This window comes from Gobius niger, assembly GCF_951799975.1.
Source record: "Gobius niger genome assembly, chromosome: 12".
In the NCBI taxonomy this organism is placed as follows: Eukaryota; Metazoa; Chordata; class Actinopteri; order Gobiiformes; family Gobiidae; genus Gobius; species Gobius niger.
The window spans coordinates 14,293,674-14,318,748 of NC_136863.1; the positions used below are offsets into that span (position 1 = coordinate 14,293,674).

The 25,075-nt window shown below is 40.8% G+C and overlaps 5 protein-coding genes across 9 annotated transcripts in view; 3 read left to right on the top strand and 2 right to left on the bottom strand.

The window, feature by feature from the left end:
- Positions 1-340: 340 nt before the first annotated feature.
- On the bottom strand, positions 341-5,240 carry uri1 (URI1 prefoldin like chaperone). The gene is made up of 11 exons (XM_079567295.1): positions 4,875-5,240; positions 4,031-4,065; positions 3,579-3,657; positions 3,357-3,492; positions 2,381-2,472; positions 2,240-2,303; positions 1,996-2,176; positions 1,690-1,921; positions 1,452-1,603; positions 1,130-1,373; positions 341-1,002 (listed from the first exon to the last, which is right to left on the bottom strand). The coding sequence occupies exons 1-11, from the start codon at positions 4,944-4,946 to the stop codon at positions 781-783; spliced, it is 1,509 nt and encodes a 502-aa protein (XP_079423421.1). The 5' UTR covers positions 4,947-5,240; the 3' UTR covers positions 341-780.
- A 720-nt stretch (positions 5,241-5,960) lies between these two features.
- On the top strand, positions 5,961-6,853 carry LOC306971676 (protein C19orf12 homolog). The gene is made up of 3 exons (XM_079568022.1): positions 5,961-6,088; positions 6,235-6,395; positions 6,496-6,853. Exons 2-3 carry the CDS (start codon positions 6,236-6,238, stop codon positions 6,759-6,761), a joined length of 426 nt encoding a protein of 141 aa, XP_079424148.1. The 5' UTR covers positions 5,961-6,088; position 6,235; the 3' UTR covers positions 6,762-6,853.
- A 1,459-nt stretch (positions 6,854-8,312) lies between these two features.
- Positions 8,313-9,268, bottom strand: LOC306971935 (cytochrome b-c1 complex subunit Rieske, mitochondrial-like; the record flags this gene model as incomplete). Its single annotated transcript, XM_079568374.1, is given in 4 exon segments — positions 8,313-8,739; positions 8,742-8,895; positions 8,899-8,957; positions 9,151-9,268. Coding segments are annotated over 4 exon segments (672 nt in total). The 3' UTR covers positions 8,313-8,398.
- Positions 9,269-9,602: 334 nt separating this feature from the next.
- Positions 9,603-12,190, top strand: rxylt1 (ribitol xylosyltransferase 1). Its single transcript, XM_079567702.1, has 6 exons — positions 9,603-9,799; positions 9,892-10,083; positions 10,256-10,358; positions 10,433-10,747; positions 10,826-10,996; positions 11,076-12,190. The coding sequence occupies exons 1-6, from the start codon at positions 9,655-9,657 to the stop codon at positions 11,476-11,478; spliced, it is 1,329 nt and encodes a 442-aa protein (XP_079423828.1). The 5' UTR covers positions 9,603-9,654; the 3' UTR covers positions 11,479-12,190.
- A 698-nt stretch (positions 12,191-12,888) lies between these two features.
- srgap1a (SLIT-ROBO Rho GTPase activating protein 1a) overlaps positions 12,889-25,075 on the top strand; it is a 62,220-nt gene continuing 50,033 nt past the window's right edge. For all 5 annotated transcript variants that reach the window (XM_079568266.1, XM_079568265.1, XM_079568263.1 and 2 more), the window contains exon 1: positions 12,889-13,133. In XM_079568266.1, the coding sequence (XP_079424392.1) occupies positions 13,070-13,133 (64 nt within the window). In that variant the 5' untranslated portion in view covers positions 12,889-13,069. The remainder of the gene's footprint in view (positions 13,134-25,075) is intronic.

Sequence of the window (25,075 nt, forward strand, 5' to 3'; positions counted from 1 at the left end):
TGACACCCAAAAACACATTAAGATTAAGCTTTCTTGTGAAAAAAAAAAAAATCCCCAGGGTTCAGACTCATTATAGTATCAATATGGTCGCTAATATGCGTGCTTTGCCATTCGAAAAGTTGAGAGCATCATTCAGATTTGCAATTAACATAAAACTCATAAGAAGTTACTAATTTAGGTCCTTAAAAAAGCTCTTTAAAGTGTATAACATTAATAACTTAAGTTCAGAGACAATGATCAATGGAAGCCCCAGTGAGACAAAAAGCCTGAGGAAATATTACGCGCAGATAAAAAGAAACTAGACTTGTAGCCAAAGTCATTTATTTGACATCAATGTTAATTCTTAGCCTCTACATAAAGCTTGTCACAAAGGAGTATACATTCATTAGGTAATTCAGGAGAAAAAAGGGTTAAGCAAAGTTTCCTGATTGTGATTAAGGATTGCTTCAGGAAAAAGCAAGGCATTTTGTCCTATGTGACAGAAGCTACGGTTATAGTGAAGATATTACAGATGAACACCATTTGTTCACTAGATGCCCCCCACTAATGGACACATTTAAGTACCATTGTGAGAGCGATTAAGCACAAGACAGTCAAAATCTTACCCTAAAGCACTGCTAAATGTTGTTCACTACACAGGCAAGACAGAACTGCAAATGCTTAAAAGTTTACAAAAGGCAGTGTAAATAGCAATAGACGAGGGGGTGGGGTGGTCAGTGCGGTATTAGATGTAGAAAACAGATACAAAGATATTATGGAGCACTCGTTGTTTCCAAACTGTCACTTTTGTTGCAACCTGGCAGCTTTAAACTTTGAGACCTTTTTGGTGACGGGCTGTGGTGGTGGCGGTGGCTGAACACTGTTGTCTGTAGTGGAGGAGACTTCAGGCCCCACCTCCTCCTGTTTCCTCTCCAGGATGGTGGGCAGAGCGGGATGTGCAATGGTTAAATGGGGAACGGTTGTAGGCATCGGGTCCTTTTCTATGACAGTGCCCGAAAATGCCTACAAAAGATGAAAAGAAAGTGGCAACATTTAAAGTCTGATCATTAGTTCACTACAAACGACCATTGTTGCTGTACATCTTTACTATGGACACGCACACAAAAAGACACCTCGACACTTTGCTCACCTCAAAGCGGCTGGTGGGGTGCGAGGATGCCATGATGGGGCTGTCTTCCTCAGTAATGCCGTCGCTGGTGTCGCTGTGAGTTGTTGTATCGTCGTGACTGAAACTGCGCCCGATCATCCGCCGCTCCTCGAAGTCTGCAGCGCTGCTTTCACTCGTGTCGCTGCAAACACTGTTCTCTCTGCTGCGCGACTTCAGGATGGACTTTCTCGGTAAAAGCTCTCCGTTCTTTACATCCACAAACAACCTGAATATAGGACAAAAGGGAGTAAGACGACCCAAGTGGGATTATCTGTCTTATAATCAAAAGGGTTAAAAGAGATACCTGTAGATGTCTGCTGGTGTTGTGATTTTATAGTATTCAGGATGGGCGTGTCCATTACTGTTTCCATTCTTTTTCTTCTTTTTCGAGTGTTCCTTTTGTTCTTTTCTTTCACTGTACTTCAGTGTGGTATTTTTTCCTGTATTTATCCTTACCTAGAAGAATATTGTAATAAAAAAATAAAAAAATCTATCAAAGTCTTGTGTTTGAATGGATAACACTGTTTAAAAAATATGCTAACCTTCTTCGGTTCAATAGTGTGAGAGAAATAGATAGTTGGCAAACAGTTGACTTCCTCTTCCTCATCATCGTCCTTTGTGTTGTTGCCTGGTGGTGCTTTACTCGGAGGCCCAGTTGTCCAGCTGGGCTTCAGATTTACTCCATTCATAGAAGCTGCAGGATCTCCATCTTTCTCTTCCTCTGACGAGGATGAGGATGTGTCTTCACCATTCATGTCAGCAGTGTCAGACAATCTAAAGTAATGAAAAGCATTTGATCTGTGAGTGGTTGCACTCAGAATGAAGTAGTTCTAAAACCGTTTTTGTACCTGTCTTGTTCATCTTGCAGCTCCTCCAGTTTCTCAAGTTCATCCAGTCGAGCCCAGAGCTCCTTCTCAGTTAGGACACTTTTAAAATGTTCATCTTCATCATTCTCATCTTCCTCTTTTAGGTCAATAACTGGGCCCAACTTGGGCTTGGATTTAGGCCTGTGTGCAACTCTATGTTTTCCTGCAAAACCAACATAGTTCATATGCATTGTTTTTTCATTTTAATTGTCTGTCTGCACTTTACCTTTATTTGCAGCTGCATCATTGTTCGCAACATCTTCTCTGATGTCCACATAGTCATCTTTGTTCTATTAAAAAAAGAGATGCATTTGTTTTAACCACTTTACGCATGAGAGCCATTTGATGGGTTTTTACCAGTACGTACCAGTGACATCTTTTCCATATCCTTTGTGAAGCCAACTCTGGCTTCAAAGTTCTTCATTGTCTTTGATAGTTCATCAAGTTCATTGTTCACATCTGAACAAAACAATTGCATTATTAGAGACAGACACTGGCGTGAAGTCACTTTGTGTGTGTGAAACATAAAAACAAATTAAGGCCTTCCTAAAGTGTTAACATTTTCAAGATGTTGGAGGGTAAAAAAATGAAAAATGATGACACAAACAGTTCATAATATTCTGCCCCGAATACTACCCCGGATCATTAAATCTTCACAACAATTAAGCCCTTTTACTAATAGCAGCAGAGGGCCTGTGTTTCCATGGCGATTGGAAGCCCCTCCAGTCAGCGCATCAAGCGGAAGTGAGAAAAGGTCAAACACAGAAGGCCTGACAACTCTGCTGCTGTCTGACACATTTCAGCCAGTTCTGTTTGTATTACAGCACTTAGCTCTGTAATAGCAGGGTGGGCCGGGTCAGGGGACGAGTGCATGGGGGCGGAGGGCTGCCGATGGGCTGTGGCAGCACATTTCTGCTTCACTAAACACTCTAATAATGTTCACATCACATCAGATCGTTATGAGGGCCCATTTGACTCCATATGACTTTCTCAGACTTGGAATGAACAAAATGGGGAAGAAATGAACAATTAACAAATAAATAAAGCACTAGAGATGTGGCTACAAACAACATTACTGAGCACACACAGTAGACTTTGATGTGCATACACTCGCATGTGACTGAAGCAGTAGTTGAAGTTAACATAATATTAAAAAAGGTACACTGAAATTTAGAACCATCAAGACATTTGTCATATGGCTGGTGGAGGCATAACCTCAGAGCTCAGATAATGAATATTGAAGTTTGTATAACACCGCCCTCTGCTGGATGTACATGGTCAGTGACAACTGTTTTGTTGTTGACATAAAAAAGATGCAGATGGATTGAGGAGGTTGTGCTTACATTTCATCCTGTGGTCGACAATCTTCTGCGCTTCTTTAGCAGAGCACTTTGCAAACCAGTTGTCACCAAGTAGTACTGTGACTTCATTAGTGTGCACCAGTTTCCCAGGCATGAAGGCCAAAGGCCCAAATGGCACCTGCAAGTAAACAATAAAATACAATAAATAGACCAAAGGGTATTTAGCATTTAGTTCAGTCCTTCAACATTTAGTGTCACACTAACCATTATGTCATAAGACAGCTGGTCTGGAAGGGTTTTAAGTCGATCATTCAGAGCCTCATAGTCACCAGACACTTTTTTCCTGGAGAATGATGAATTAGTGATAGATCAGTAAGGTTTTCAATTAATCAACAACAAGGACATGCAGGATTGTAGGTCGGTTATGGCTTGTTTTTTTAGACTACAAATGTTAAGTTTAAAACTTATAGCACACTGTCTCAAAATGTATCAGTTACTTAACCCTGATACAAAGTTTATGGATTAGTTTTCAGTTCATTGATCTATAATTGGTCTGAGTCTAATAAGGCTCATAATGTTGAGTGTAAAAATGAAGCACCAAACAATCATGCACCACAAAAGTAGCATTTCATTAAATGATTGTTGTGGTTAATCCTTCCAAGGAGTAGTAAAATGCTTGACTACATTTATATACAATAAACTTTGGCGGTACTTACCAGTGGTCACCACGACTTTCACATTCTTTCACTACCTGTCACAGAACACAACAGTCAGGGCAGAAGAAGCATCAAGAAAACTCATGAAGAGAAGAAACATGTGAAATCCACACATCCACATAGTTTAACACTGAACATTTGGTCAACATGAAACCGTGCGTGCTTGGTGTCACATCTCTGTCTATGTGATGCAAAATAGTGTATTTTTATGCCATACTGATACTGAGGTGTGGAAACGGAAAAGTTAGCCTGTAGGCTACATATCCCGATTTGTTTTGGTTATGTACAAAACAAAATGTGCCTCTGTTGCTGGCACTTTTGCAACATAGTAAAGTGTGGGATTCCTTTTGATGAAATTGTGGCCTACAATGCCTACAATACAAACGGCCCGTCTCAATTATTGCGCACGTGACAAAGTAACGACCAATCTCAGGGGGCGTTCCAGCCAGACAAAATGAGGGTAAAAAGCTAGCTACTACTCTAATCTAATGATCAGATATTTTTGAATGAATCAAATAGATTAAACCTATATGCAAAACTGAGCAAAACAGGCTACTGGAGCGCAAACAAAAAGCGAAACTAACAAACTAGCAGCCAACACAAGTTTGAGCATGTGGTTATAAAAGAGGAAGCTTCTGGAACACAGGCATTTAACTCTTCAACCACATATTGTATCATGAACGGAAAAAAACATGTGAATTATGACGTTTTGGATTTTGAAAGATAAAACAAAATCCTATAGAAACTGAAGAATCTGAAGTTCAGGGTTTGCAGGTCGTCCGCGTGGTCAGTGCGTCGACTCGATGTGTAGACCCTTTGCAAAGTAGTCAGCTGGTCATATTACCTTTTGTTGCTCTTGTCGGAGCCTGACAACTCCACCACAATGTTCACCGTTTATTTTACACTTTTCGGCCATTGCCAAACAAATTGTGCAATATGACACAGCTCTCAGGGGTTATTGTGAGTCCTAAAGAAGTGTTTATGAATGCAGCACAAACAGCTATTCCGGAGTGCCGTCCTGCTTGTATTCATCAATGGGCCAGAAAATTGTATCCACAGTTCCGGAAGTGATAGCATTTCACTCGCTCATTTCAGGATTTCTCCCTCATACCCAAAATATAAATCCACGGATATAAGAAATCCAGGTTAACAATAATCCTTGCCACTGTATCGCTGCTACGCCATGCACCCGTAACACATATTTGTAAAGTTGCGAGTACAAAATTCTGCTTCCGCTTGTGGCTTTCAAAATAAGATCCGCCTAACAAGTTCGTTAATTTACATACATATATATTGTCATAATCTAGAGTTATATTTCATCTTATATGTAATATGTAAACAATTTCCTATTTGATGTTAGTGTTCACGTGCCATGATAGCGCATGGATCGTCTACAAATTTCTTTAACACTCCTGATGTTTGTTTTATTTTGAAAGTAGACAATTGTACATCCGTTTCCTCTTCTTTTTTTTCTTTTTTTATTACGTTTGTTCAGCTCTTTGTAAACAATGATTGAATAACATTGATGCGAATCCTGCACAGCAGCACTAACATTGCATTTAATAAAAATCACAGGACATAATGCGCAAATGTTTGAAATCGGCACGTCGCAAAAGACATCACACTCAGAACCCTACCCCCTCTTATCCTGACGCGGATTGGACATAAATGCTGCATCTAGGTGTAGTAAGAATTATCACTACCCACCCCTATTGATATTTTTTTCTGCAATGTACTCACTTCCCTTTTTGAAAAAAAAAACATGGCAATAAGACTTTGTTGCAGCATTCGTCCTATTTTGCTTAGAAATGTGCGAAAACATGTAAGTGCATCTGTGCACGTCAGTCTATGACGTCATCCAAACATCTACTGACACTGTGCTTTAGTCTGCTACCCGTAAACGCAACATTTGCCTCCCACAAAGCACTGCGCTCAGTGATGGTGCAAAGCTCAGCGATGGTGCAAAACAAAACAAAACCGGTGTAATAATCTTTTATCAAATCCACTGATTTTTTTTTTAAACAAATGTCACGGCGTAAACGTTGCTGACACAGACAGGTAGGCTGCTCTAAATTAGTGCTTATATTTATGTATAATTAATAAAGGATCTGTTTTATGAAATGAAGTGTTACATTGCAACATTGTAATGCCTATATACCATAATAATTAGCTAACTATATACCCATTGTCTGTCAATTGTTCAGAATGTCTCATCGCATCAATGATGTTATGAAGCTGTGCTGTGAGTTGTCAGCTAATCAGCAAATCAAAACTACTGTGAAGGGATCTGGGAAGGGGGCAGCAGCAGCTGGAGGACTAGCCTTTGCTGGAGGATTGGTTGGGGGGCCTCTTGGTATTGCAGTGGGTGAGTTTAGTGCTTAAAGTTGTGACATACTTTATTGTTTCATCGGTCATTTGCTGGGCACAAGTGAGGAAATTAATATTATTCTTTTTTTTTGTCACAGGTGGTGCTGTTGGGGGTCTTTTGGGATGCTGGATGACAAGTGGACAATTCAAGCCTTTGCCTCAGATTATTATGGAGTTGAGCCCTCAGCAGCAGCAGAAGCTTTATGGTGACCTCATGGCTATTCTCGGAGAAATTCAGTGGACAGATTTGGCACAGTTAACTGCATTGGTCATGGGAAATACTACTCTAAAGCACCAACTCACTGCTGCTCTTCTAGGATATATCACTAAAGAGCTTCAGGCAGAGGTGCATTATGTGGACTAATCTGAACTTCAGCTAGAGTCTGTTTACACAAAATATGAAGAGACACTTCAAAAGATGGAAATATTACATATTTGGGAAGCGTTAACAACTTTGCGTGTTTCTCAACGTGGGGGTCGGGACCCCCGAGGGGGTCGCGAGATAAATTTGGGGGGTCGCCAGATCATGTAGATAAAATATACCGACTTTTTTTAGCGAATAATATAATATTTTATTGTTGCTTGTGTGTGCTATTTTACCAGAGTGCCATTATATGTTCATAATTTGATTAATTTTATTTTAGCCATTTGTTTTTTTCTTTGTTTTTTAAAAAATTATGTCGGCTAATGATCCGATTCCTCACGGTGTGACCCGGGCGGGGGGTCACGAGCCCCTTTAACTGTTATAATGGGGGTCGCGGCTCCAAAAGGTTGAGAACCACTGGACTAGACTAGAGCATGACATGGGTTTTGAAGGAACTATTTATTTATTTATTTATTTGTTTTTAAGCCAGCAGTTTTATATTCACATGTAAAAGGCTAAAGTACAGGTGCTCGACATATTATTAGAATATCGTGAAAAAGTGTATTTACTTCTGTTATTCAACTTAAAATGTGAAACTAATATATGATATAGACTCATTACATGCAAAGTGACATATGTCTAGCCTTTGTTATAATTTTGGTGATTATTACAGTCCATCTTTTAAATATTCTAATTTTCTGAGATTTTTAATTTGGGTTTTTTTACAAGCTGTGAGCCATAATAAGTAAAATGATAACAAATAAAGGCTACATATCTCACTTTGCATGTAATGAGTCTATCATATATTAGTTTCACAGTTTAAGTTGAATAACAGAGTAATAAGTAAGTAATAAGTAATAATAAATAATAATGCATCAGTTTTATATAGTGCTTTTCTGGACACTCAAAGACGCTTTACATTGCACTATTCATTCACTCCATACTTGGCCGTGGTAATTTACTATTGTAGCCACAGCTGCCCTGGGGTAGACTGACGGAAGCGAGGCAACCATTCTGTGCCATCGGTCCCTCCGACCACCACTCACTCACACATACAACATTCGCTAGTACTGACCAGGCCCTTCCCTGCTTAGCTTCCAAGGTCTGACGGGATTGGGCATAGCAAAGGGGGTATGGCCACAAGTAAATGCAATATGATGAGCACCTGTACATTTTAAAATCTGACAAAAATGTCTATTAAGTGAGAAATATTTCTTACAATTGTCAAAGGGATAAAGAAAAAACATATGTTCCAATGTCATGATCATGTCCATTATTGAGTTTGACAAGTAAGCAAGAACCATGAAGCAACAAATCAGCCCTTCATGAAAATTGTCTGATGAAGTGCTATACACCCATGGTGCAAGCAATAAAAAAATGTTTTGGGAGTTCTCAAGCTGTGCAGAGTTATGTTTTAAAATCACAGTTTTGCACTGAATGCACTCATGATACCAGCCTGTATTGCTCATATTACTTACTACAGATGTGAAATGCAGTAAGAAACAAAATGTAGAGACCCACGGTGCATCTGAAAACATGATAAGAAAACATTTGGAATCAATTCTTTAATTATATAACTAAGTGTATTCAACAGTTGACAGATTTTTAAAATCCATTTTGAGAAGATGAGCAGAAGCTCATTGTCCAACAATTACAGTGTCATCATCAGGGAATTCATAGAAAGGAACCTCAAGGTTAAGAGGTGCAGGTCCTTTTCGAATTCTTCCTGAAGCGTCATAGTGAGAGCCATGGCAAGGGCAGTAGTAACCTCCAAAGTCTCCAGCATTGGCGATAGGCACACAACCCAAATGGGTACACACACCAAGTACAACAACCCATCGAGGATTCATGGCCCTGTCCTTGTCATGCTCAGGATCACGCAACTCTGCAAGATTTACAGCAGCTTCAGAAGCGATTTCTCTATCTGTTCGATGGCGGACAAACAGGGGCTTTCCTCTCCACTTGAAGGTCATGTTTTACCTTCAGGAATGTCACCTTGCTTGATCTCAATTTTCGACAAAGCCAACACATCAGCCGAAGCACTCATGGATGAGACAAACTGAGAGACCACCGTTTTGGCTGCATACAGAACGACCACAGTGCTGGCCCCTGTGACAAGATATGAGAAGGATCTTCATCCTTCACTGCTTTCTTGGGAAGACTTAATTGGATCAACAACTTCAGGTGGACGATAGTCTGTGGCTCTCAAAATATTATTATTATGATTATTAGATTATTATTATTATTAATTATTATTATTATTATTATTAATAATAATAATAATAATAATAATAATAATAATAATAATAAATAATAATAATAATAATAATAATCTAATAATCATAATAATCTTTCTAATAATTCATTTACGGCCACTATCCGTCCTTACCCGCCTGGGCCGCGTTCTTTGCTCCAAATATTACGTTTTTGATCACGCATTTGGTTGCCTTCAGGTACGGGGAAAGCGACCCGTAACGAGCATGGTAACGAGAGGCTATGGACATCATTTTTGCCCAAAATTACCCACAACGGGACGCAATCTCGCTCAAATCGTGCCAGATTTCCCTCTGATGTCCTGTAAAAGGAAGTGACTCAGCCTCACAGGATACGGGCGTAGAAAATTATCCTGCTAATACTCCGTACAAAACTGAGCCACGTTTCGTTCTAAGCGTTAAATATGTCAAGAAAAAAAATCTAATACCAATATTTAAAATGTACAAAGCCTAATTACGTTCCAAATGTATAAATATAAATTGTATTGTGTCATATTCTGGACAGGCATATTTCTATACTACATGAAATTACAGGGTCCTCGTGATGTAAACAAGGGTCTTACGAAAGAAATGAAGGCTAGCTACAAAATGGTAACCTGAGATATGAACAAGAAAACAAAATGAAAATACCAAAAAGAAAACTTTTTCTTCTTATAATTTTTGCTTATGTAGCATTTTCACTTTACGCTGCATACAACGTGTTTTTTAATACAAAAGCAATATCCCGTGTCCACCGAGTGGTAAACAAAGACAACGCACTGTCGGGTAACTTTTCCACACAAATATCATGTTTTGTAATTGTCGTAGATACTACAGAGGCATTTGTTTTCCAATAAAAATGCTCTATATTTGAATAGGTGGTGTCAGAGATCGGGGTGCTGCCCCTATCAGGGCGGATGAGTGGAATCCGTGGGAGAATGAACAGGTGGACTATAACTCGGCTTTGAACAAAAGAAGAGAGGCCTTCAAACAATATTTGGACACTAACAAGATAAACAAAAACAAACCTAAAAGACACAAGGTCCAAATTTGGGGGAAAGCTGCAATAGGTGCGTGATAACATTTGATTAAATCCCTCATTATTCATCATCAATGAATAATACGATTTCCCCCCCCCCCCCCACGTAGGCCTATAAGTATTATTTTGCAGTTAGTATAGATTTAATTAATCACACTGTAAGATTAACTGCAAACATATGATAAAGTACTTTATCTTTGCAGGAATTTACGTTTGGGAGCATATATTAGAGGGGCCACTTAACCCTACAGACAAAGTAGCACAGTGGAGAGAAGGGGAACTGCAATGTGGAAAGGTTGATTACAGGTAACAAATGAAAACATTACCATAACAATTTACTCTCTGCTCAAGGATTCATTTCTTGTTATCTATCTTTTAAGTTTCTACACAGGACCTGCTGTGGTCCAGGGACATGTTCCACTGGAAATGAACAGCCTTGTTCTGGTTCTGAACGGCCGTGAGCAACAAAAAGTCTCTTACTCAACCCGGTGGTTAGAACATGTCCAAGCGCTGGTGCACTCGCGCACAGTGTCACATGTGGCTGTGATCCTGCTGGGAAATGAGCAGTGCAACAACGACTGGATAGGTCCCTATTTAAAGAGGAATGGTGGCTTTATTGATTTGCTCTTTGTTGTGTATGACAGCCCCTGGGTAAATGACAAGGATGTCTTCCAGTGGCCCCTTGGCGTTGCAACGTATGTAACATTTAAGCAACAATATATATTTAAATTCATATTTCTGTGAGATGTATAATTTGAGTTTTGCATTTCCAGATACAGGCAATTTCCTCTGGTTAGACCAAATGCCCAGATGATCACCTCCAACAGACAATACCTCTGCAATTTCTTAGGAACTGTTTACAAAAATTCTTCCAGAGAAACCCTCATGCAGGTTCTGTCTAATTCTGGCTTAGCTAAAGAATGTCTTACCTCTACACGCGAAAAGTGCGTTGTTATTCTGCTCAATCACCTGTTGATATAAAGTTCAAGTTTATCTAATTTGTTTTGTTTGCATGTGTATCAGGTGGCTCCCTCAGGAAACAACAGACAGTCTGAGACGGTACCAGATGGCTCTTGCAGAAAGTGAGCTCACCCTCTGTCCTGTAGGATTCAACACAGAGTGCTATCGCATCTATGAGGCCTGCTCTTATGGATCAGTGCCAGTTGTGGAAGATGTCCAGACACCGGGGACATGTGCAGCAGGGTCCACTGCCCCCTTGCGTCTGCTAAAAGCTGCTGGAGCTCCATTTATATTCATCAGCGACTGGAAGGAGTTGCCGTCAATTTTAGAAAGAGAAAAGGCAATGAGTCAGGAGCAGAAGGTGGACCGGAGAAGAAGGCTACTGGAGTGGTACGCAAGCTTTCGACAGCAGATGAAAGAAAGGTTCACAGAGGTCATTGAAGATACCTTCTTTAAAAATGGATGACATTTAACATAATTGAATAGTCATGTCAATGGTGAAAGTCAGTTAATATTCAGTATTGTCTTAATCTGTGGAGAAATATGACTACTTTTCAGTGAATGGTAGTGTGATGTATTTTTGTGAGATCAAACTTTTTTCGTATTATTAACAGTTCGCCTTTGTTCATAGATGTTTAGACTTTTTATACTGTGTTTACAGTGACGGAATGTTATGTTAAGCTGCCTTTGCATTATCATATGCTTAATTAATGCACTACATGCAACATTTTCATGCATAAACTTTTTGTAGGGAAAGACCCCCCGGCCTTGCAGCTCAACACCACTCTACATACTATATTGGATTTGCACTGCAAAGAATTTGACCTCTCTATTCCTGCTCATTAGATTATCTTTTGACATATCCGGAACCTTTTGTTTTGTATTTTGATATTTTACAATTCTGTTGACTTGTAGAGATGTGTGATGGCTCTAAAAAGATATATATTGGTCAGGTGACAGAGATGCTGTTTCGTGTGAATTTCATGTCAAAGATATTTTGAAACTTCAGTGTTGTGCTAATATTGTTTGTGAAAAGGAAAAGTGAGTGTTGATAACATAGTATTTGTTGCTTTTTAGTCATTGCATCTCAAGTATATTTAAATATTATTTATTTTCGTGTTTTGTTGCATGATTGTTTAAAATTTGCAACAAAATAAAGATTCGTCCCTCAAACTTTATTTTGTCCTGTAGATGGCGCTCCAAACAAACGTATGTAAGCATATCACAGATTCTACTTGAAAGACAATATGCTGCATGTATTCTAATTATTATATCAGTGAATGTCAATTGCTTCATTTCTTAAGATTCTGTTCCACAAACGTATTTACACCGCATACAAACTGAAGCGTGCTTACGTGATAAAAGCACAAGTTTAAAAAGCAAACAACAACGAGGTAGCCTATAAATGTATATATAAAAAAACATAAAAACACAGTTCTAACTCTGGTGTCCCCCACAAGCAGCACTGTGGTGTGTTGGTGTGAGATGATCCCTCCCCGTCAGCCCTTCCTCTCCCTGCGCTCCAGCTGCTGTGCTGCAGTCTGCCTGCTCTGTCTGCCTGTGAGCCTGCCTGCGCTGAGAGTTGGGGAGAAACCGTCGAGGGAGAACAACCAGGGGGGAAGTGTTGCGGGTCCCAAACTGGAAATCACCGCCGATTAGCTAACAACCCTTTGGGCAGAGCCATTGCTGCCTTGTCCAAATCTAGAACAACTCCTAAAGAAATCTTGCGCGCGGCGGTGGAGACCTACAGAAACTTGGGACACTATTTCCATTCTTCTTCTAAGGTTCGCAGCGCTGGACTGGACAGGCTGCTCCCCACGGACCGACTGACTCTGGTGGTGGAAACGGTGTTGCGCATTTGGCTGAGAAAGCAGGACAATGACGATCAGCTCATTTGGAAAGTGGTGCTAACTGTTCATTGGAGTCGCCTTCGATTTCTTTGCATTTTTTTCCCTCATCCGGTGTGTGGGATGCGACTGCAGCTGTAGGAAGAAGCCGCTTGTTGACAAACAGTTTGTGCAAGTTTTCAGCAAGCAGTCACCCCAAGCGGTGGGAAAATGTCCACGCCGAGGTTTAAAAAGGATAAAGAGATTATCACAGACTATGAGAGTCAAGTAAAAGGTAAGACCCCGTCAGAAACTATTCGTGATACGCCTGTAACTGGGAACAAGCTCCTCGCGCATCCCTACCTGCATATGAGTCATAGGAAGCATGCAGGGTGTTCACGCCAACAAACGCAGTAAAACCTTGCAAACCACACTCGCTGGCTTCTGTACAGCGAGCCCACCACGAATCACAAAATGTTCATTTGTCAAGGGGAGAAAAGGAAAAAAACCAAAACGCGTTTGTCTGCGGATTGTCAGCGTGGAGGCTTCTATTGATTGTAAAATAATTGAAGTCCATTATGTTATGCTTTGAAGTTAAACATAGACATTGTAAAATGTAAATTGAAGGGGAATACTCTGGTGCTGCTGCTTTCCCCACAGAATAACCGCGTTGTTTAATAAAGAATAGAGGTTCAGGCAACACATTTGAAGAGCAGGAGGCTTGAGGCTTTTTAAAAATGATAATGTTAGTGCAATCATTCATTTCAACTCGAGCTCATCTTGTTTCTTGTATCCTTATCAGTCATGAAGCCAAGTTAGTGCCCACCCCCCCATCCACCCACACACACTAGATCAGAAGTAGAATACTGCTCTACAGGTTGTTTTGGCCTGGCAACTTAAAGGTGTGCATGTCACCGTTAATGATGCCCCAGCCTCTCCTTCAAGCTCCTGTGAATGCAGAGCAAAGGTGGTTGTATCCCAAGACACAGAGCCAGCAGTCCCTTGCCCCCAGAGTAACCATGGGGATTGGGCTCAGAGCCAAGCAGCACTCTTCCTTAGCACCGTTAGCACCCTGGGATACCACCTATTCATGTCCCATAGCCAGAAACAAGCAAGGAGGGGAGGTCAGTGGGGGTTGGGGCAGTGTAGAGGGGACAAGTGGGCAGTGCTCCTTGGGGAATTAAGAGATTGCATGTGGCTGAGCACAAGCCCTCATTTACAAAGAATGTCCGGCAGCCTTTCTTCTCCCTGTGACGATGACTAAGGGCTTTTAGCCTATAATAGAGCATGATGCACAGTCAGAGGATGCTGAACAAGAGATGACGAAGCGTCCCATTTCTCACACAAACCCATGTGGAGCAATAACGGCAACCTGATGCTGCTCTGAATGTTTGTCTGTGGATCGGACCACAGGTTAAAAAGAGCTGCATTATTGTTTTAGATAGGATTCTGTTTTTATCAGGCGGGTGGACAGTCTGGGCTGACGAGTGACGGATGGATTTCAGAGTGTATTTCACATGGGAGTGAATCATTTGCCTAAAATACTGTGCTCATTCATTTTGTATAATGCAAATGCAGCGAGGTTGCCCACTTTGGTAAAATACACATTACTTTGTGCTTTAGTCTTCTGGATTCTGGAACGAGATGGCTTCATTTTACTGAGATTGTTATTTAGTAGTGACATTCTGTTCTGCAGCAGTTCCTAGCACGTCTGTAAAGTGTTTAATGTGAAGAAAATGAGAACCACGAAGTTGAAAGTGATGATGAGCGGGATCAGTCTGGAGAACACACACTGATTACCGGTACTCAAGAATCAGAACAGTGAGGGCAAACAAAGGTCGCTTTTCCTTGTCTTAAGTTCAATAATTGATTCACATTTTGGAGGTGCTACCGTGCTGCATACATCTGAAATTTCACTTCGACTTGTGCTTTTTCCTGCCCTTTAGTGTTGTCATTTTAATGTTGGCAATATAAAAATATATATATTAAAAAAATCACACTACACGGGTGTGGTTAAATCTTGTCTCTTTCACCATCTCCATAGTATTATCCGACATAGAATATTCAACACATAATATCAATGATTTCTTTGACTTTACAATGTGCTTTCCTCTTTACATTCTGGTCAAATAAAATAAAATAAAAATATATAAAGAGAAATGGAGCATGGGGATTTAATTTGATGTTTGTTATTTCAGTGTTTGACTGAATTACAAACAATGGTGGAGAATGTGCTAAAACGGTGGATTGTTTTGGAGCTCATTGGTTTTGGGTGGTTAAAATAAGCAGTAGGAGTTTGAAGCACACAGAAGTGCCTCACTCATCTGAAGTTGGGTTAGTGTCACGCTGCAGTTTGGTTGTTTGGAGCTCAGGGTCATGACTCTCGGTGGTGGGACACTTGAGCGCCCAACAGGGGTTCAATCCTTTGCACACCTTCTCTGTCTTGCCCTCACTGCCCATCTGAAACTTGACAACGTGGCTTGTTTGTTCTCTCTTGAGGGTTTCGGAGTGGGAAGTGGATGGGTGCAATTACAAATCCGTTAGGCTTTAAATAGAAAATTATTCACGTCGCCGTTTCTGCAGCAAAAATATGAACGCTGCGACCAGGCCACAATCCAGATGCGGCGCACATGGGGCGTCTGGTACACCGTGCCGCCTCAAAACTATAATTTTGCTCTACAAAGTCTTTGATGTTTGTATAAATTAAACCAATGTGTCACCAGAAATGTTACAAAGTGCGATTGAGTAAAGAACATAGTGCTTTAAAATGCTTCTACATCTGATACAATTGTGCTTTTTGTCTTAAGATTTTTCCATTCGAATTGCAGAATATTTATCCACAGGCACTTGACGATCAGCCTGGTATCCTCACATCACCTTCGCAGCCTAATGAGAGAGCCCAGCGTCATTGATATGGCAAGTGTGGAAGCTGGGCTGAAGTGCGCTTACCACAGTCACATGACCTTGAGACGGTCACGTGACTTAACAGCAGGTGGTAGCTATGACAGCCCCTGCCTCGCTTGTGCAATGCAGACCTATAGGAACAACATGACAGAACAGACACATGGTTGTTGACTTGTTGCATGTGTGGCCAGGCTATAATTACACTCAGCCTTACTAAGTGGCAAACAATGTGGCATAATTGTCAGTGCGGTCTTGTCTGGTCGCTGGTTCCTGGATCGGTGATGTGTTTGTGTCCCGGAGCCGATGATGGAATTTCGAGGCTGACGCACTAATGGCATCCCAACACCTCGCCAAACACTTCTGCTGCGTCGCGCACCCATTCACACACTCACCATCTGTTTTAGCCGCTCCTCCTTCCTTCCCGTGTTTCCACGTTATGGTATAGTGTAGGGGTGCCTGGGCGTGGCGACTTTGGCGTGGGTGCCTGTGTGTGTGTGCACGCGCGTTATTGACAGCAACATCTGTGGCTGCTCGCTGTTTTTGCACTTTTCATAAAAACTGTCTCGCCCAGGCAACACTTTAGCTTCCCCCCCGCTGAGCTTTTCAGAGCAGCCACAAAGGCCAGTCAGACTTTACTGCTGTCCACCCCCGCAAATCCTCACCACCTTTTCCTGCTGTAACATCATATGGTCTGGCTCTGAACGCGCCGCTAGCACCCGTAGATTTATAGCTGTTCTGAAGTTCCATAACAGCCTGATGATTGGGATTAGAAACAATGTTCAGGTAACTTTGTTTTAACGGGTATGCGGTGACATTTGATTCCAGTTGATACCAAGGTACTTTCATATCTGCCTTTACAATAGCAACCATTGCTTTCTTCATCTATATTATTATACGTTGTAGTATTTAAAAGCCATACATTGCAAACTATGTTTATTTCAGCCACTGGAGCAGCAGAACAGAACAGAAAGAATTGGGCAAGAAAGACATGCCACGATGCACAACAACTAGATCCTTATCATTTTTATTATATTCACATTTTTAGTATCAAATCTGAACAAGTCGAACACTGTCGAATTCTTTATTCACACATCACCCCATTCTTCCTTTTGTTGTGGGCCTGAGTTACGGGTACCATTCATTTTATTTACCTGAAGCCTTCATTGTCAATGTCTCCCAAGTATACCGACTATATCACATTGGCACTGGGGCTATTATCAGCTCTGTCACCCCAAGTCATGTGTCGTACGTTAATGAAAGGAATGACTGAATTGCATTATCCAGAGTTTGAGAACAGAGAAACATGTGCACGCTGTTTTCTATTAAATCGATTTGACAGCAGATGAAACATGTAATTCATTATCCTCTCTTTGGAGTTTGCTGGTGGGTTTGGTGCTTTTTGGGGCAGCTTTCATTCCCTTCTGACCACTGCATGTGGGATAGGGCCTCAGCATATGGGCAGACAGGAAGGCAGACAGACTACATTTGACCACCGGGCCCTGCCACTGCCCTGCCACCCAGTCAGGGCTGGATTAGACGAAAGGAGACTGACTGGGTGGGGGGAAGGGCAGAGGACCGGCCACTATGAGGTCAATGCAGGAATAAGTGAAGACGCAGGTCATAAGCTGGTGGCGACTTTGGGGGGGACTTGCTTTAATCTGTGTCTGTATGTTCATCCGATTCAGTTGACTGATCTAAGCTGTTTATATCTTTACTGGCAGTGAAAGCTTTTCTTAAGATGAGGGCCAACATGCAGTGAGGAAAGTCTTGTCTAGCCCTAGAAATGTAGTTATGTGTACTATGTGTCAGTGTAGCTTGTGGGAAAAAAAAATCTATTTACAGGTCAGGACTTGTTCAAGAGTGGAGGTTTGTGGAGGCTCAAGGATCAATCTTTTGGGAAAACAGGTTTCCAAGTCTGCTCTACTGTTCGCTTACCTCATGTTGGCGCCTGTCCAACTGTACTATTGAGCTTACTCATGGACTCGGATGTTTTGTGTGAGCAATTTTCAACAGGCTGTCAGAGAAAGTCAAACAAACTCAACGTAATCGGATGCTGAAGTCCATCAATATATCATCAGCGAAGTTGCGCCAGGCATTTTTAGGTACAGCGTCAAAATCAGTTTGTTTTTCTACTTACCACAGCAAACAACAGGGAGCAGCGTGTGACCCACTTCTTTGCATTTGTAGCATTTCTTTGCGTCGGAATAGTCTCAGAAATGAAGCCAGTCTGTCAGATTTATGGTGATTTGCTCATCCCCTTGTGAGCGTGCATATCCGAATTGTGCCAAAAACGATATTTCGGCAGAGTTTGATGACGACTAACGGGTTGACTATTGGGATTTCTGTCTTCCTACAGAGCTAACATGCTCATTTGTTTCACATAAGTCTACTTTTGTGCTTTCCATTGCTTTGTTTGGAGTCACATGGCAAACTGTAGCGCTAGTGTAGTACAAGTTCAACTAGCACAGAACTTCTTGTAGTATGTCACTCTTTCTCTTTTCTTGATTTTGTATCATGACCCCCCCCCCCCCCCCCCCCCACATTGACAATGACTCAATTTGTATCTAATTACTTCGCCTTTGTCCACCCTTTCCTGAAATAATACTCTTAAAACAATGCAGAAGCAGAGACAACTGCCAGGCCACTTTTAGTGGGATGACATGTCAAGCCTGTTCTAAATTTACTCAACAGCTTTTACTGCATGAATGAATCCAACAAAGACCAGCCGAAAAGTTACATTATAGTCCTGTGTGTTGAAGAAGACAATGCGATTCCATTTGTAATAAACCGCACCATATTGAGGCATTTCCGACCAGACTGTGTGCACCCAGCATAGCAAATGAAGCGACTATAAAATAAACTTAAAACAAAATACCAATACCAAGAAATGCCATGAACCGCAACCATATGTCTTTCTCTAAACAGCCACTCCCCCTTCAGTGCAGCTCAACTTTAACACCGGTTTAATTTACTACAGGTTGTAACTCTTCATTGAGCCCCTACTCCCTTTTCTTTCTTTTTACCTTGACCCTATGACATGAGGCAAGCTGGCCGCATCAATGGCCAGAGACCACCCCTCAAGACTCGTAGTGCGCCGCTGTGCCAAGTTTGCGGGGAATAAGAAGCCAGATTTGTGTTTGAAGTGAGCGTAAAAGGCTAATTTAGTAGTGTTTGAATGAAATACACCATATTCAGGAAAGCGTTTCATGTGGTTCTGTCCGTGTGCCTGGTCTGTTTTGAGTCTTGTGCAGTGAGGAGTTTCCCATGGTCTCAGCCTTTTGCTTATCGCTCCCACAATGAGGTTCATTCATTGTGGACTGCTGCCATAAGGACCGAGGACTTGTCTGAGACTGCAGAGTATGTCGAGACTCCACCCTCCCTGAAGACGATGGGGAAACTAGAGCCTGCTCTGTGGTTTTGGCCGCGGAAATGTGGAGTGTTTAGAAACGGGAGGGAAAAGAGACTCGTTTACGGATCAAACTCTGTCAGCTATGTTCCTTGGGGCTCATTGATCTGACAGTGGTCACACGCTGATTGTGTGAGTCCACTACTGATCACCAAAGCCTCATCACTAATACACACAAGCCACAAACTCATGGCAATAAAATTCAAAATCATTAACATGAAACAATGGGCTGCAAATGAATTGGTAGAGAATATTAGACTTGGTGTTGGACATGGTATGTTCTATGTGACAGCTGACTTCATAGCTCATGTCACTAACTAATTATGGGCAAAACAAGTAAGAAATACCCAGAATTAAGTAGTTATGAATCTTCCTTTATTATTATTTGTGCAAAGTAAAGATTAGCCTTGAGCAAAATAACTAATACCACCTAAATCTAACACAATAAAATATTATTAGTCAACAGTAGGGCTGTCACGATAATTACATTATAATTATATTGATTTATCGTTCTATAAATGACAGATAAACTATATACTTTTGGGATCGATATTTATCGTCTGTACATTTATTAGCATTTCCCCCCTATTTTTTTCTTTGTAAAACTTCGATTTCTAACTGAAGCAAATTGAGTTTCATTATATTTTATGTTTGTTGCTGCTTGTGTGGTATTTTAGGATGTGATGATGCACTTTTAGAACAAATGTTTACTGTCATTTTACTGCCTCTAGTATCGTTAGAGTCAATAATATTGTTTATCGCGATACTTTCCTGCCTCAATATATCGAACTTCAATTTGTTTTTATTGTGACAAGCCTAGTCAACAATAATCAGTCAAAAAGAAGCTCAGACTTATCCTGTGGGTTGTACACTTCTTTTTTTTTTTTTTATTCTCCACGATCTTTCTGTCACAAGACTGGGTGTCATGCGGTTGTTGTGCAATGGATGGATAAACCCCGCAGACACTTCTGAAGATTGTCTTGTTAGTACAGTCAAACGGCATGTCAAATCTCACTTAGTCATTCCCTATTTTGGGCAGTGTTACTCATTCCCACAGTGTTGCACCTTTTTGGTATTCTAGGACCCTCCATTCTTATTGCAGTCACTTGCTGACCCCATGCTGGCGGCCTTCTGTCCAGTCCAGCTTAACCCCAGGCTCACTAAACCACTGACCTCTGCTCTTTGACCTGACTGACTCTGCCAACTCCTTCCACTCCAATTAGCCCGGTGTGCACTGTGCAGCAGCAGTGACACCAGGGACTGTGGATGCCCACTGGCAATTTGATTCAGTAATTAAAATGGCTTTAATCCCATCTTTTCTAATAGTATTTTTGCGTGTGGTGATTACCAGAAGAGAGAAATGTGTTGAACCCTCCAAAATCTCAGCATCACAAAAAGAAAAGCACCCATATTCTCATGTATTTGTTAAATGATTTCAAAGGTTTTGACTTTAGTGGAAACTTAGATGTCTTGCCTTGACAGCAAAAGGTTGCTTTAAGTGTTGATTGGCTTTAAGGAGTGGCTTTAGGTTTCTGTTTGTTACTCTTGGCGTGAATTCTTATTTGTATTGTTTCAACAAAACAAGAAACAGACCACTTAACTGCATTGATTTGACTGTGTAAGCCTCTGGAAAATCTGTTATGGCACTCAACAGTGTAATACTTTCTAATGCCTCTGTTGCCACATCTTTCCTTGGCTAATTATTGAAATTGTGTCTACTTGAGGAAATCCTTCTGGGCAGGCTATAAAAGCACAGCATGGCAGATTCCTGAGGCAGGGCAACTACTTGCAGTGAGGTTGTTGGAAGTCTTGTCACGTCATTTCTTATTCTGCTGGAGTTTTTTTTTTAGGTTATCTTTGGCTGGAGCGCGGTGCACCCTGTGAGAAATCCCAGCAGACTCCTGACAGCTTTTTTTTTATAGTTTAGTACGAATAGCACACGAGCGGCAAGCCTAAGATTTTTTTTTTTTTTTAGATCTCACTGCAGATGGGCTGATCTTGTCCTCGTGTGCTCCAGTTTTGTACTTCTAACTAGAGCAAAGCCTTGACACACGATGATGAAGAATGTTGACACCAATTAAAGATACGGTTATGGCAGTGTGTTTTGTTAAATGTGTTGTACGTCTACAATTGTCGGTCTCGGGAAATGTGGAAGACGCTGCGTTGTCCCTTGGGACATCAAGATTTGTTCTGCTTTTATCTTCTGTCTGAGGGGGTGTGATGCGCGTCAACCTGCCTGGCTGTGTGGCATATGGAGGCTGCCCTCCCAAACCTAAATGCGGCTCTGTCCCGCTCCTCTGTGGGAGACACAACAGAGAAAGGCCCAGTGTTGCACACTATAGTGCAGGAAAACAATGAGCACTGAAAGCTGATCTGTCTGTTCTTTTGGTCTGTCTGCCTCTTTGTCCCGTATTCACAGCAGCTGCACTCAAGTCCATTACAACCTTGTACTTTCTAAAGTACAAACAGTGAAATCTTGCCTGGTTCTGTGAAGTTCTTGTACCGGCGGAGATCTTTTCATAGCACATCTGAATAACAATATTTTGAGTTAATTCAAGTTTATGATTTGTGTCGGAAAGCTGTTGAAATGACAACAATAACCTTCCATGTCTCTATTGACAAACACGCAGTGATTCACAACTGACAGGTCAATGCCAAAAGTGGGTTAGGGTCAGCAAAATTTGAATTGGTCTGTTTGGAGGCTGAATTACTGATGATTCATTCCTCTCGTCTTCTCCTTGTCTCATCCGTTTGTCTTTGCACAGCTAAATCGATGTGTGTTTCAATGGGATATTCTGAGAGACAGTTTTTGTGGAAGACGTGTCATCTTCAGAGTTGAGCCAGACTAAGTGGCTGCTCTCGCACTGGGGAAGCAGGAGAGAATTGGTAGTTAAAGCTCCCCCCCGAGGTAGACCGCAGCAGCTGACAGCACCTCACTCTCTGTCACTTCCTCCATATTTGCTTCCACTATAATTACCACAAAAAGAGATCTTTTGAAGTCACCTTGGTGTGTATTCTTATGATTCTGGAAGCTGTTGTAGTTTGACATAACACTGTACTTTATAAAGTCCAGCTATAAAGAACATGCTCCACTTACTTTGCATCAGATTACATTAAGGGATAACTTGAATGTTGCATGATAATCAAAGTATAATGATTATAGAGTGCTGCACCAGCCCTCCGTAACTTAATGAAAAAAAAACCTCATTTCTAAAACAGCTGTTTAATATGTATGTGTGCATATTTTGGACCTACAAAGTATGCGGTATCAGAATAATTAATTTCTTTGAATTTTTGATCTAGCTGCAAGTGTGGCTTTTGGCAACTTCTTAGACTCACTTTTATGACTGGGTCGGTGCAATATCTCCTTTTTTTTCTATCCCTGCATTTCTGTTTTATCTTTTAATTTCATAATTTGAACACAATATACCACAATTTGTCACATGGGAGTGCCCGCTCAAGTTCTTCAAATTCCAGCATTACTTGGACATTTGTGACCCACCACTGAAACCCCCATGCCCTAACTTTTTTAAATTATTCTAGGAATTATGTTTTGGCTCAAGTTGTGCTAAATGTTATAGTGACATTTTGAAAAAAAAAAAAGAATACCTTTGAGAACTTAAACCATGCGAAGAAATTAAACATTAAAGGAAATTTGCAGATACTAAACTAATTTCCTGCTTGAGTCCACAGTGGAATTACAATGAAGCAATGCTCTTTAATCAACTGAAATAATGTGTCAGAGTGAAGTGCTTCTCTGGAGAGGGAGCGAATGCAAGCAAGGAACAAAAGATTTGCTTCTGACTCAGCTGCTCCCACTAGTCTCACCTTCCACATCTCTCAAAGGCAAGTGGCTGTCAGTAGCAAATCAACTGATGATTTGCCCTTGTCTTGCATCACATGTTCTCTTTTGGCTGATTGGGCCAACTAGACCGGGGTTTCTCAAACCTGGCCTCTTGCCTAATTTTCCCTGAATTGTATTGTACCAAATAGCCGAAAGAGCATGGTTTGATTAATAACAGAGATGCTACCATAGCTGCGTGCTACTTGCCATCGCAGTTAGCATCCATGCACAGAGCCACAGCATTTTCTGTTTTGGGCCTGTCCTTGTTAAATGCTGCACTGATGGATCCAATCCCCTGGCACAAACATAAACATTGAAACTCCCAGGCAGAAACATTAGTGTATCTCATTAACACTTCCACGTGCAACAGCTGAGCGCAGGGAGCAGCTTAGAGCCGCGTTTAAAGGCAGAGCCCAATAATCAATACTGTGTGTGCAGTTTGTAAAAAGTATTTATAGAGGCGGCTGAATGTGTGCCTGTGTGCTTGTGTTGTGCATGTGGACTGTGCATAATGGTCCAAACTTTCAGTGATTTGTCTGAGCCAGCTGCGGCTTTACAGATAAGCTGCATTATCCATTCTTTCTGACCATGAAAGTAGCTTTGTCTCTGATTTCTAAGTGCTATAGTGGAGTTTATTCCAAGTTCAGAAGTTGTCCCAGGATTGTTTCGTTGCTGCTGTATTTCCATCCCCACTTTAAGGATTTCTTGACTTTTTAAAGACGGTTAAAAAAAAAAAAAGACTGTGTTTGTGTATCTTTTTTTGTAAATTCTTTCTTGGTAAATTTGACTTGAAAGACGTTTCCCCGAGAACAACAACAACAGCAAAAAACTGCAGTAGGGCAGAATAATTTACTGCACTTAATTACTTGCGGTCTTTGATTTTTGCAACCATTAAGTAAGTTCCGCTAAAAATAACACACGCACACACATACAAAAATATCAATCTAGGCGGATTTATCATATCAAGCCTATAAACCTTTACAAATATGTTCTCAATAGCATGTCAGTGTAGAAGATTATACTTTGGTCGTGTTAAAACTTAAGTTATTTAGAATCTGCACTAAACTAAATCCATATTTTGAAACAAATGGCACCGTAATTGTATGGACTTTCTAAATAACCTGTTACAATAATCACATTGCAAAGAAATCCAATAATATTTTTGTAACACACATGGACTCTTTGTTTGTCATTTTGACCTAGAACAGGGGTGTCCAAACTACGGCCCACAGGCCAGCTGTGGCCCGCTCCCACTTTTCATTGGCCCACTGCAAATTCTAAAAATCTAATATATATATATATATATATATATATATATATATTTGCTTTAATTCAGTATATATAAAATAAATGAAATTCCATTAATAGAAAGCTGTGATGAAGGCTGTTTTTTTTTTAATTTTCAATTAAAAATCATAGTTAACATTTTATTGACAAACTTAAAGGGACTATACAGAGTTTAAAAATGTTAAATTTATGTATTTTCCTCCCCCTACATGTTCCAGCAATGTCCTAATGTATGACATTTTCACCACAACTGCCTATAAAATCCTGCACTGTCACAGTTGTTAATTCGGTCCGAAGTGCCGTCATGCACGAGCTTAATATAGAAGCTGCAGTTACACATAAGACCTGAGGTGGCAGTAGAGAGTATAAAATGACCAACTTGCATCTTGTCCCTTTAATACAATAGAGGTGAAGTTATATATTTGACCTTTACCGCCCAGTTGTTGGTATATTTATCTGTATGTGACCCTCAGTGAAAAAAGTTTGGACGCCCCTGACCTAGAAAGTTCCAATTTAACTGTAAATGAGTGGCACAAATAAAGTGAGTTTTTATTTTGTAATGCCATTGTAACATTGTTCAGTATTATTTCCGATCCAATACCGCAGCTTTAATAGCCAGCTCCCAACAGCGCACCACACGTCATGTAACATCTTCTCTCCAGCTCCTGCAGCGGTTGAACCCAATCAAAGGCCCCAAAACCACACATCCTGCTTGGTACTTTTTTGTGGCAGGGGGGCAGCAAGGAATGGCCAGTAACAAAAAGGAGTCGAGTATGTTTTTATTTTGCTGTTTAAT

Coding starts and splice junctions, on each gene's coding strand:
- uri1 (XM_079567295.1), bottom strand. CDS start 4,946: ATGGCCGAAAAGTGTAAAATAAACGGTGAACATTGTGGTGGAGTTGTC. Junction 2,304..2,380: donor ATATGGAAAAGATGTCACTG/GTACGTACTGGT, acceptor TTTTTTTAATAG/AACAAAGATGACTATGTGGA. Junction 1,003..1,129: donor ACCCCACCAGCCGCTTTGAG/GTGAGCAAAGTG, acceptor CATCTTTTGTAG/GCATTTTCGGGCACTGTCAT.
- LOC306971676 (XM_079568022.1), top strand. CDS start 6,236: ATGTCTCATCGCATCAATGATGTTATGAAGCTGTGCTGTGAGTTGTCA. Junction 6,396..6,495: donor GCCTCTTGGTATTGCAGTGG/GTGAGTTTAGTG, acceptor TTTTTGTCACAG/GTGGTGCTGTTGGGGGTCTT.
- rxylt1 (XM_079567702.1), top strand. CDS start 9,655: ATGAAAATACCAAAAAGAAAACTTTTTCTTCTTATAATTTTTGCTTAT. Junction 10,748..10,825: donor TGGCCCCTTGGCGTTGCAAC/GTATGTAACATT, acceptor TTGCATTTCCAG/ATACAGGCAATTTCCTCTGG. Junction 10,997..11,075: donor CTTACCTCTACACGCGAAAA/GTGCGTTGTTAT, acceptor CATGTGTATCAG/GTGGCTCCCTCAGGAAACAA.